General features: G+C 34.6%; 1 protein-coding gene across 1 annotated transcript; it reads left to right on the top strand.

Moving 5' to 3' along the window:
- Positions 1-275: 275 nt before the first annotated feature.
- LOC139517327 (uncharacterized) lies at positions 276-13296 on the top strand. Its single transcript, XM_071308260.1, has 4 exons — positions 276-455; positions 4944-5289; positions 8863-8967; positions 11704-13296. Exons 2-4 carry the CDS (start codon positions 4973-4975, stop codon positions 11855-11857), a joined length of 576 nt encoding a protein of 191 aa, XP_071164361.1. The 5' UTR covers positions 276-455; positions 4944-4972; the 3' UTR covers positions 11858-13296.

Here is a 13296-nt window from a genome sequence, read left to right as displayed (position 1 = left end):
AAAGGCAAATAACATTTTGTCATGTATTGATATTATTTTTTTTTAACTTTTAAGGAGACATTAACAGTATCTACGTATCTACCTTTCAAGTAAAGTTGAATAAGAACAGAAAACAGGACATTCACACCGACCACATGTTGATAAATAATAATAAAAGAAAACAAACACTACGAAACGGAACGAATCTGACTGATTTTATTGGACCCTGGCCATCACCACAAACGTCATTTATCATATGGTCAAACCTTATTTACACTTTTCGTCACTGGAAATTTGAAAAATTCCTACGTAAATCCAAATCGTTAACTCCGGTTTTAATAGATGTGACATAATAGTCGCTGTCAATAATGAATGAAATTTTCTGTTCATAGTAACCAAGGCCAAAATATTTCATATATAGAATAAACATTTAACCGTCATTTGGACCGTCTTACTAGACAGATTAAAGTTTAACGGTAAGATACTTTTACTACATTTGAATTATACAAGTTACATAACTACTTCTTATAATATGTTCCCATGTCCCGCTTTGACTGATCGGATTAGTTTATACCCGTTATGTCCGTCCAACCTTTAAATTTGCAACTTAAAACAAACAAATGACTGAATAACATCGACCCCTTCTATAGATCTCTTTAATATCTGATGGCATCTTTTTCATCGTTTTTTGATTTTTCATTCGAGAAATATTAGTTTCGATCTCCGAAGCAAACGATAGCCATACTTTCATGGGATTTCAGCATCTTTGATCGTCAGTTTATATTAGACAAATGACCTTATTCCAATGAATCTTTCGCAGGAAACGTTCGTTATACTAGTGTGAGAATATACTAGTACTATGTCAGACGCCAGACGCTCGTTTCGTCTACAAAAGACTCATCAGTGGAGCATACAGGAGTATCTATTTTACTAGAACACTAAGGGTTTACTTGGGTACAGATATATGATCATCCGTAGAATTCTTCCATCCAGTAGTAAACCCATGATAAAGGAGTGTCCGTTAGGCTTAACAGGGTATATAAACATCCTGTCGAAATAGGAAAGTGTACGTGTAGAGTAAGTGGAGCAGAATTTCCTTACCGCCTAAGAATCATTAGTTTTTCATGACATGTTTGTCTTTTCTTTGTTTTTATGCATTTTTTTTAATTTAAAAAAAAACACAAAATATAACAGAATTACCAACAATATTTGGCATTATCGCTATTTTTTGCATTTTTCCTTTGATCTTATTTGTGATAATCTTTCATATCATGCTACTCGCTTGAGATGGAAAATTATCGCTAGAACCTAAGGAGTCACGTTGCGTTGCTAAGGAACATGAAATTGACATCATCGTAATAGGTAAAATAGCGATAAACAGATTGTCATTGGTCATCTCAACTCGATTGTGTTTCTTGATTTACCCGTCACGGCTCAAGCGAGAAAATCAACCTCGTTGAGATGATCAACGATTATCTATAAGTACAACAAACCACACAAACCATTATCACCCGACCCAGATGTCCAACACCAAACACCTCAGTACAAACAAAGAACGCAGGATCAAGATATCCAAACTTGGTACTGTCAGAAAATGCTGTCTTCTACCTCAGTAATAGATTTCCTTAGCTTAATTTGGCAAAAGTTTTAGATTTTTTTGGTCTTCAGTGCTCTTCAACTTCGTACTTTTATTTCGCCTTTTTAACTTATTTTATTCGAGCGTCACTGGTGAGTCTTTTTCAGATTCAGATATAGGTTAACATATAGTGTAGTTTATTAATTCGGTGTCTTCTCTCTTTACGGTAGCGTTTACAGTTATCAACACCGCTGGATTTGTCATCCGCATTTTAAAAGTTCTTAATATGAGGGTGCAACAGGAGCCAAAGAGGTCCGTTTTAATTTCCAAATGTCATTGGGGTTGTTGTTTTTTTTTAATCAAAACCCAGTGTTCATGACTTGGAACGTGAACCTGTTGTATGCATAAATCAGGTTGAGCCCACCTTGATATGCTTCTCTTTTGATGTACTCTGGAAGAGAACCTCTGGTAGGCCGAATAGCACATAGCACTCATAAGGCATTGCTTCCTGACAAATGATTCAAATCGTGCCTTGTAAATGTTGATGTTGCCGTACATGATGCAAGCAAATGCTTCTATGATGTTCATGTCTGTATCTTCATTCAAAATTAAAGCGAGCAAAAACATCCGTTACATCTGGTAATACTTCCCCTGTCTGCTAAATTGACTTCTTCGCTTACCCACCAAATCCTGACACAGTGTCACATTCACAGAAAGCATGTAAGGAAAGAATAGCAGCTGCACATGCACGAGGAACAAACACATTTGATATGTCATAAACATGAAGCCATCGGAAGCCTTTTTTTCGTTCAAAAACCTAACCAGAATTTGTCCATGCCTAATACTGCGACAGCTGCAATCTCTAATACTACTAAATCTTTGTCAGTATTACTTAAATTTACTTTCATCAACCATTTTCAGCAGCAAGCTTATCATGGACAAACATACGTGTTTCTGCTTGTTCGTGGTTTACAGGGATGGCTAGGAAGTATCCGTACTGAAATTGCAAACAATATCTCACCTTCAGTAAGATAAGCATCTTTATTATAGTCTCTAAAGAAGCAATTCCATCGGCTAAAAATTTGGACCATTCGGTTTTGTTGTCGTTTTCATAGAGACTACTCCAAACCCTTGGCGTTCTACCAGAACCAACAACTATCCGTCTATCATCAGCACCTTGCCTTTTCTCGGTCCAGCCTTTAAATGATTAAGGTAACATCACTTACAATATCTACTCTGAAATACTTATCGGTGCCAAATTTTCTCTAAGGCAGTTTGACTTCATTTGCATAATCATCAAATAGTTTTGCAAGTGGTGGCCTGGAATTAACAATTGGTGGCCAACCAACAATAAATGCGTCAAAATTTGGATCGGTTGATGGCGAATCGCACAATGTTTCAAGCATACCAATTTGCTTCGATCTAATAACATTGTTTAAAGTGACATCCTTAGACAAAAACAGAGGAGCAATTTGGTTTTCGTTGATAAAGAAATCTTCCAAGTCAAATTGTCTACTTTGACAAGAAATGAAAGTCTAGAAAAGAGATCGCAATCACTTTTCATATTCTTCAGCTTTTTCCAATTCCATTTCACGTCTTTGATAGGTAATAGTTTTTTTAACTGGTTATAAAAACAGATTCCCTGCCGTTTTGTTTTTGCTTCAAAAGATCTTTGTATTGTTCGGACCCAATATCTTGGAGTTTATATACATATATATTATATCTAACCAGCTCCGAGACAAAACTTCCTTAAAAGAGTCAATTTTGTACAAATCTGAGGACTGTTCTAGAAATAAAAAAATGGATTTTCACATTCGTTCATCACTTTAGAAAGCCTTTGATACTTTTCTAAGTAATTCTTTCGTGTTTCGTGTCTTCATGATGTCGTTCATCTGTTTTAGAATGACTCAAACCACTAGATCCATCGTCTCAAAGGGATCTTCGGTGGTAAGAAAACAACTTGCTAGTCTTACGTACCGTGAAATTACCATTTGCAAATTCCATTGCCACCTTGTTGTGGGTGATGTTCGTGAAGGAAAGTCATATCTAGGAGATGGATCAGTAACCATTGAGAATAATTAATACGATCTGGACCAAAACAATACGGTATCATGCTTGATATGCACTGATTGTGAGGTACGATATCTGACTCATAAAATAAGCGTACGACCGAAAGCACAAGAAGTTCTTAGGATTCATAACTGAACGCCAAAATTCAAACTGTGGTTGAGATGACTCTTTTTCCCTACACCAGTCTATCAAATAATCGAACGAAATTCAAATCCTTGTCTGTTAGATGAACTACGATTTACATCATTGTGCCCTAGTAGTGGGTGCAAATCACTCTGTATGTCTAAAAATATTTTGCGCATGCGCAAAATTGATAAACGCACTTGTTTCAAAACCTTAAAAATGTTTTTAAACCAATTCATAATATCATTAAAAATCCAAAAGCAAAACATAAATAGTAAATAGTTCAATTATTTTGAGTAAATTTTTAAACATTTTCGCGCATGCGAAAACCCTGAAAAGTCAAATATTAATTTCTACTATATACGTCACATACAAGGAATGTAGCCAACAAACCTGATAATATTTTTCACTTAAAGAAGGTCAAAGAAAACGTTTTCCAGAAAAAAAAATATTTTCGAACTGAAAAAACAGCTATTTTTGAAAAAGGCCGAGGCCATCTTGAAAAAATGATTTTTTGTTCATGGCCAGCAGTTTTTTCTTAAAAAGTATATAATTATGATGCTTCGTGCTAATTTTCATGCTTGTATCATCATTTGCACAATTCACTCGATTTTGCTTGCTAATATCTTCCACTATGAGGCATGAAACATAAAGTTTAGGAAGCTTTGCAAATCAAGTAGCATAAACTAACTGAAATTATTTAGGTCCATATGGGGACAATGCACCAGTAAATAGAAAACTAGAACAGGTAAGGATAGTCAATTGTCTTTGAAAAAGTTTGTGTTTATAATCCGCTGAATCATAAAATCAAATGCTAAGGTAAACTAGTGCACCTCTGCATAATAATCTAACGTCCGGTTTTAGATGTATTGTGTATTATGACTTTTTAAGTCTTGGCGGTTTCATATTTTACAATTTAACATTTCAATAAAAGGAAAGTTGTGAGAGAACTTAAGTACAAATAAAGATACAGGATTTATTTGCTTACAATTTAATGTGTTTCATAGTTAAATATCCTCTTAAAATACTGCTTATCCCAAATTCAATGTAACTGGTCTACTTTTGTACGTGCTAATGCATGTAGTAAGGATTGTGTACATTTTTTGAACAACAAATATTCATTTTTACTACTCATCAGGGAATAAATATTTATTTTGCTGAATTTATTTTAATTCATTTCTGTTTTTATTCAAAGGTTTTACTTCGTCTCATAACTGATTCAAAATGTATTTGCTACAAGTGGCAGTCTGTTTCGTTGTTATCGGAAGCGTTAGCCTAGTTAATACCGCAACAGTAAGATGGTTTAACCAGAATAGACATGTATTTGAAAATATGATATACAGCGAGAGGCAAATAATGAAACTCAAGTATAGTACTGATAAGATGTATAGCTATAACTATTATTATCCACTTGGAAAAATAACGAAATCCAAAACTTTCTGGACAAAGATATCAAAAGCACCGTCGTGCTCCGTGGAATTGCCATGGTGGTTAAATAACACACGACCTAAACGAGCTCAGTGTTCAACTTGCTGTCCAACGTAAGTAATGTAACAATTTTCTTTTTAATGAGGAAATTTATATATGTTTGTTGCCAACAGTTGATGTTTAAAGCCGATTTGAAATGCTTATGTTCATGCATGAAATGTAATTGAAATGATATTAAAGCAAAATAGACGAACATGCATGTACAATACCATTTATCCAGCGCTGGGTCTCGAAGACGCGGTTTAGTTGATGCTAAAAAAAATATTCATTGTTATTTTTGCAAGTCGGATCCATGCGATACAGAAAACAAAAACATATTTAACAAACGTATTTGTTTCTATCAACACTAGAAATAATAACTGCTAGTAACTACTGCATCCTGATACTCACATGTACGTAGAGACACACGAATAGATTTAGTAGTGACAGACTTATTTTGTCATAAATATGACTTTGAAGTCTTCAACCTTGTCAATTTACACAATGTTAAAAACTGTGAAAAAAATATTCACAAACAAATATAAAAGGAAAATTAGACAGTACAACATATACTAGTCAACAAAAGTAACGATACACAAGTGTGGACTCCAATTTATATTTCAATGTAATAAATAGGAAAAACTATTAAATCATCCGATAAATACATGCATTTCAAAGAAAATTGGAAAGTTACAAAATACCGTGTTATTGAACACATGGGGAAATTTATTTTGCGGAAAAAGGTGACAAAAGTCGGCACTTGATTTTGAATAAGAGAATTAAATAATCAAATATCTGCAAAATCATTCGAAATTTTGAGCAGACCATGTTAAAGTTTATAGTTTGAAGTTCTAAAAACATTTCGTAACTTTGGGGTGGAAATACGATTTTCTAAATAATAAAAGTCCCCCCTAAAAACAAATGGCGTATTTGCCTCAAGTAATAATACGAAAAAGAGACATCCATACATTACATATACATTATGCATTTATCATCGTTAAAGGCACATGGTTCAAAGTGAATCATCTCCCGTTCAAAAGGGAGTTATTGATTGGTGTAGCGCTATTGTGCTATTTCTTAGAGGTCAGTTTTCTTTGAACGAAGAATTCAGAATGCAGAAGAGAACCACCGCAATGTTTACAGGCTAGTGATATAGTAGTAAGACAACTTTTAAACACTTGGCCACCGATGCCCTGTGTACAAGAGAATTCAAAATATTTATTTAAATAAACATTAAAAGGCAATGTCTATAATATAATAATAAATATGAAACGTGGTACTCGTCAACATAAAGACATAAATAAACAAAAGACACCGAAAGGCTAATCTACAGTATTAAAAATAGACGGGTATCAAGGTAGAGTCATGGTATCATGCCATCTTGGATTGTACAATCGTAATACAAAATCTGCAAATTTGAAGGCAGATTTGCAATTTAATAGTTAGACTGTTTTTTTATATAAAGAAAACTTAATGATTTATTGTATTATTCAAATTTTTAAACAATTATCAAATTTTGTGATTTTTAGAATATTTTTTTAAATAAGCAATTCAAGGGGAGATAACTCTTTTTGGAAAAATATGTACTGGATTGATAGGGATTTTTTTTTAATTTTTTACTTGTAGCAAGAAAACAAGTTCGGTGACACCATTTTTTTTTTTTTTTTTTTTCTTAAAACCTATTATAAAACCTATCTTCTAAAAATTTATTTCAAAATTCTATCTCAATTTTTATGCACACAAATCTGTTTTTTTCATGAACAATCTAACCAAATTTAGGCAATTTTCAACGACTTACAGCTTTTATTATATTTATGACAAAAGCATAGTAAAATCTTCATTTTGTCAAAATAACGAAAATGCTATCTCAAAAAATATTTTCTTATGATCTACATTAAACCCCAAAACACATCAAGTGCTTTTCGTGATTACTTCAGCATGAAACACAAAGCCTAAACTTTTAAAGAGAAGTATGTATAAGAACAGACGGACGAACGAACGAACGGACGCACAGACCAGACAACATAATGCCCATAAATGGGGCATAAAAAAAGATTTTGAAATCATTCAAAATACACAACAATGTTGGGATTTTTTGTTTAGTTTTTAGTTTGAGGACTATTTAAAAGAGGGACGAAAGATACCAAAGGGACAGTCAAACTCATAAATCTAAAACAAACTGACGACGCCATGGCTAAAAATGAAAAAGACAAACAGAAAAACAAAAGTACACATGACAAAACATAGAAAACTAAAGAATAAACAACACGAACCCCACCAAAAACTAGGGGTGATCTCAGGTGCTCCGGAAGGGTAAGCAGATCCTGCTTCACATGTGGCTACCGTCGTGTTGCTTATGTGATTACAAATCCGGTAAATAGTCTAATTCGGTAGGTCACATTCATGAAAGGGAAGGGGATTGTAGTTACGACGTAAGAAACACATCCGATATCATTTGTGAAACGGTTATTCCATAACGGTCAACCAACTCGTGATGGCGTCCGTAAAATTTACGAAGGGATGATTTCAACTTTACCATTTGGAGCAGTAACCCTCTATCAAGAAAATCATGATAGGAAATGCAAGCACGGGAATATTGTATCAATTGGGAGATATATACCCCGTAGGCAGGTGCTGCTGGAATGTTGCTACTTAGAAATGGAAAGTTCACAATTGGAAAGCTGAAATCATCTCTTTTGTCGTAAAGTTTTGTTTTCAACCGACCCTCATTGTCAATTTCTAGATGTAAGTCAAGATATGAAGCCGACTTAACTGTATCTGTAGTATCCTTTATCTCCAATTCGATGGGATAGATGCGTTCCACATAGTCACCAAATTTTGAATTGTTTAGTGAAAGAACGTCATCTACATAGCGGAAAGTAGAGTTAAAGGATATTGCTAACTTCTTATCTTTCTTCCTAAGAAGTTCCTGCATGAAGTCAGCCTCATAATAATAAAGAAACAAGTCGGCAAGTAGAGGGTCACAGTTTGTTCCCATTGGGATGCCGACAGTCTGTTGAAAAACACGTCCTCCGAACGTTACAAATATGTTGTCAATCAAGAAATCAAGCATCTTGATAATATCGGTTTCAGAGAATTTTTTGTTTGAATCAGAGTGATTCTTTACAAAGTATATGATTTATCCCTCCCTAAGACAAGATACTTGTATCTACGTTGGCCATTCTTTTTTATGAAGCAAAGTAATACCAACTCTTTCAATTTGTCTTTTAGTTTGGAATGTGGAATACTTGTGTAAAGAGTAGAAAAGTCAAATGTTTTAATACTGTTACAAGATGAAAGAGAGTTAGATTGTATGTACTCTATAAGATCTTTGGAATTTTTAAGTATCCACATCTGATTCACGCCACCTCTAGAATAGGCAGTTTCACAATAACTTTGAAGCCAGTCTTTGATTGCTGATAAAATAGATGTTAATAATTTAGAAAGAGGTTTCGTGGAGCACTTGGAAGACCAAGCAATATACCGTTGTTTGTAAGGACACTTATGTAGTTTAGGTATCCAATACAGTGATGGAAGATCCAGTTCTTCATCTTTGGTTGAAACTTTTGGATGTAGACAAATTGAATACTCGAGCTTTGATAGCCGAGATTTTCACTTACAATTGACATCAATTTATTATATTTCAGTAAATTTTCGGCAACAGCTCCGGTAAAAATAGAATACAAAGGTAAATCGTATGACGTTCATAAGCCAGCAGATGGATGGCAGATCTTGTTTCTAGGAAAATGCCCGTAAGTTGTTTTCTCTATTTTTACGAACACCTTTCTAAAAATGTATGTAGGTCAATTTTATAAGCATGTACGTTACTAGTGAATGGTATGTTCCCTAGCTAATAGACCAAAATTCGTGAAATCAATATTAAGTCTCGGTCACACCTTACCGGATAGCATGAACGGACGCCTAACGGATGAAAATAAAAGTTGTTATCCGTTGGGAGTCCGTTGATGTACTGACCGAATAAAACGGACGTGTAACGGATGCCTAACGGACACACACCGGATATGCAACGTACAAGAAACGGAAACGTTCCGGACAGAACGGAAGTCGAACGTACATCCAACAGACGAGCACCGCATAAAATGGACACCTAACGGAAGCGTACCGGATAAAACGGACGAACATGATATACGGAAAAATTAAAGTCAACAATAATAATACATGTACATCGCATAAATATTCAAAATGTTTAGGTGTAATTGGTTTTGGTTTATTCTTCAAAATGCCACAAAAGGTAAATGTCTGACCTGAATAAGAGCTGCTTGATTGTGAGGAATCGCCCTTACTCTAAGGTCGATTATGAATAATAAGAATTCATGAACCTTAAGAAATCTGACATACCAATAATTGGCATTTCTGACACGAAATAAATTTTTTAATTGGCGTTTATCCGTTTAGATCCGTTCATCATCCGTTTTATCCGTTATACGTCCGGTAGAAGTCCGTTTCTCATTCGTTCAACATCCGTTTTATCCGGTAAACGTCCGGTAAAAGTCCGTTGGTGAATTTATCTTCCAGACCTCAAACGGATGTATAACGGACACAAAACAGAAACGAAACGGACGAGTACCGTACAAAACGGACGCCTAACGGACGTTCAACGGACATTTTATCCGTTGGACGTCCGTTCAAAGTTTTGAACATGCTCACAATTTTCCACCAGACAGAACGGACGTCGACGTATAAAACGTACGCTTAACGGACATGCAACGGATATGGACGGACGTCTAACGGATAAAAACGGACGTCTAACGGACATGAACGGATTGAAAAAAAGTTATCCGTTAAGCCTCGGTCACACCTTACCGGATAGCTCGAACGGACGCCTAACGGATAACTTTTTTTTCAATCCGTTCATGTCCGTTAGACGTCCGTCCATGTCCGTTAAGCGTACGTTTTATCCGTCGACGTCCGTTCTGTCCGGTGGAAAATTTTGAGCATGTTTAAAACTTTGAACGGACGTCCAACGGATAAAATGTCCGTTGAACGTCCGTTAGGCGTCCGTTTTTTACGGTACTCGTCCGTTTCGTTTCCGTTTTGTATCCGTTACGTGTCCGTTATACATCCGTTGGAGGTCTGGAAGATAAATTCACCAACGGACTTCTACTGGACGTTTAACGGATAAAACGGATGAGAAACGGAATTCTACCGGACGTATAACGGATAAAACGGATGATGAACGGATCTGAAACGCATAAATGCCAACTGAAAATTTCGCGTCAGAAATGCCAATTATTGGTATGTCAGATTTCTTAAGGTTCATGAATTCTTATTTTTTATAATCGATCTTAGAGTATAGGCACGTCTTCACAATCAAGCAGTTCTTATTCAGGCCAGACACTGCCCTTTGGCGGAATTTTTGAAGAACAAACCAAAACCAGTTACACAGAAACATTTTGAATATTTATTCGATTTACATGTACTATTATTGTCGCCTATGATTTTTCCGTATATCTTGTTCATCCGTTTTATCCGGTACGCTTCCGTTAGGTGTCCGTTTTATGCGGTACTCGTCCGTTGGATGTACGTTCGACATCCGTTCTGTCCGGTACGTGTCCGTTTCTCGTACGTTGCATATCCGGTGTGTGTCCGTTATGCATCCGCTACACGTCCGTTTTATTCGGTCAGTACATCAACGTACTCCCAACGGATACCAATTTTGGCAACGTACAACTTTTATTTTCGTCCGTTAGGCGTCCGTTCGTGCTATCCGGTAAGGTGTGACCGAGGCTTAAGTCGTACGTTTTAGGTATCCGGTAAGGTGTGACCGAGGCTTACCTCTAAATTGCTTCTTTTCAAATGAACAAAACAACTTTAAGTTAGATTCTACTCTTGCATTTAAAATATATCTTTAAAGTGTTTTCTTGGATCTGAAGTGACAAACATGTTTAGATAACTTATTAGTGTTTTTTCAGTTTCAATCCTGGTATCTATGATGAGTATTTAAGCTTGAAAACTTTAGTATTAATGAGATTGATGAATAGATAGATATTATAGGTCTAGTACTGATATCCTTTCTCTTACCAGAGCAGGACTGTTATTGAATATGAAATTATGAAATGCAGATTCATTCATTTTCTAGTGTCTTTTATTTAAAACATTTACAAAATATGTGACAATACCATATGTTTATTGTAAGTATGACGTTAATTCTCATATGATGAATCACCTTTCTGTTATTAATTCTGTGAACGGAACAAGCACAGAACAAATTTGGCACCACCGTTTAATTGAAACATGTCACATACACATGATAATATAGGTCCATCTCAAATGCATAGGCATGTACTAGATTTATTAAGCAAAAGAAGAATTTGTTCACCTTGTACATTTGTATTTTGATAAATTTCCATATACGATTTTAGTTATTGATATAGACCACCATTCCTTTCTTTTATCTTCTTTATATACGCAGTTAAAGTTAAGTATAATGGTATATAAACAACCATATATTATATTCTACTTTTCAGAGCTAGGGCTACCTGTAACTTCGGCCAATGTCAACCAGAACATGATTACCATACGTGGATCCTTATACAAGATCCAGAAATAAACACTGAACCAAAGATAAGATTTGTTCCTGTGTCTTATCCTAGGTTTTGTAAATGTGTAAATAGTTCATGATAACATTTACAGAAAATCGTGAATATGGCTGATCGATTTTATTATGATTTTTGAGTTGTCTTTCGTAGTAGAATCAATGTGCTACATTGTACGTGTTTATGATATTTCTATCGTATTCTTATTGTGAACTTTTAGTAATGTTTTGTTGATTACTTTATATGTATTTATGTACGTGTCTGCAATAGCATGTACCCAACCACTTGTTCCATTATATAGCAGCAGACTTGTTTCTGTATTGGTATGAATCAGTGCTTATGGCAAATCTCAATAAAAATCCGTTTACATTCCATTCAATTCAATTTATATATGTGGGGAAATTCTTAGATTAATGTATTGTGGTTAAACTGATGTTTTTTACTGGTGATTTATTAAGTCAGGAATTTTAGTATAAATAACTTAATTTTTCAATAAATTCTAGTATATATTCGGATTTATTTTTGTAGTTTGGCTGTTCCTGTAAAATTCTGATAACAAACGCGATATTATAATCACCTCCTAAATATACGATATTGATGTTAATTCAATTTATTTTAACACCATAGTTACGTCTTTGAATATTGTTTTTGTAAGTACTTAAGCTAATTTTCTTTTTATAAGTTAGAACATTTTAACTAAATCAAACTTACTACATGCTGTCGATATTGTGTACTAATACTTTAGCTTTGCCCACTTTCTTGCTTGTCCATGCTGTTTATTCATCTTTACACTTTATCCATTGGAAGTGCACTGATTGATACTTTAGTATGGGGAACATGATTTGTTTATAAGTTGTTATTGGCTTTGAACAAGTTTTTAGTTACTGAAAGTACATTTGTATCGGTCTTTTGCCTTCATAGTATTTATTCTTGTCAATGTGATGAGTTGAGTTCTTTTCAATTGCTTTCACAATGGGGTTTTTTTATGTTGTGCTGTTACACCACTATCCCATATTAGGAGAGGGTATAACGCTTACAAACATATTTCACCCCTACACATTATATATATATATGTCTGTCCCAGTTCAGAAGTATGTAAAAGGTAAAATAACAAAAATACCGAACTCTGAGAAAAATTCAAAACCGACAGTCCCCCATCCAATGGCACAATCAATAGAAATTTGTGGATTAAACCTGGTTTTTTTTTTAGTTGTCGATGGTTGCTATCTATTACATGTTTTACATCGCAGAGTTGAATCCTTTTCCTATGCTGACTTTATTGTTCCTTCCTTCAGTATTGTTCTCCACGGATGGATATTAAAAAATGGAGGGTTCATATATCTTGATCATTATCGTATACAAAGAAGTTGGGGATTTTGCACTGCTTAAATATATAAAACATTTTTATTTTAAATATATCGATTAATGATTCTTCATGTAAACCTTTCGTTTCAAGAATATATGGTTTTGGATTTGATTGTCATTTTTAGTCTCAGTTTTTATAAAAAAAGAAAGCTAACAGAC

Source organism: Mytilus edulis, chromosome 3, assembly GCF_963676685.1.
Source record: "Mytilus edulis chromosome 3, xbMytEdul2.2, whole genome shotgun sequence".
NCBI lineage: Eukaryota > Metazoa > Mollusca > Bivalvia > Mytilida > Mytilidae > Mytilus > Mytilus edulis.
The sequence above is the reverse complement of the archived record's forward strand: the minus strand, read 5'-3'. Positions and strand labels throughout refer to the sequence as shown.

Bases quoted from the DNA above. Each gene is read 5' to 3' on its own strand.
- LOC139517327 (XM_071308260.1), top strand. From the start codon at position 4,973: ATGTATTTGCTACAAGTGGCAGTCTGTTTCGTTGTTATCGGAAGCGTT. The intron at 5,290-8,862 runs GTAAGTAATGTA...ATTATATTTCAG, and splicing joins TGTTCAACTTGCTGTCCAAC to TAAATTTTCGGCAACAGCTC. The intron at 8,968-11,703 runs GTAAGTTGTTTT...TCTACTTTTCAG, and splicing joins TTGTTTCTAGGAAAATGCCC to AGCTAGGGCTACCTGTAACT.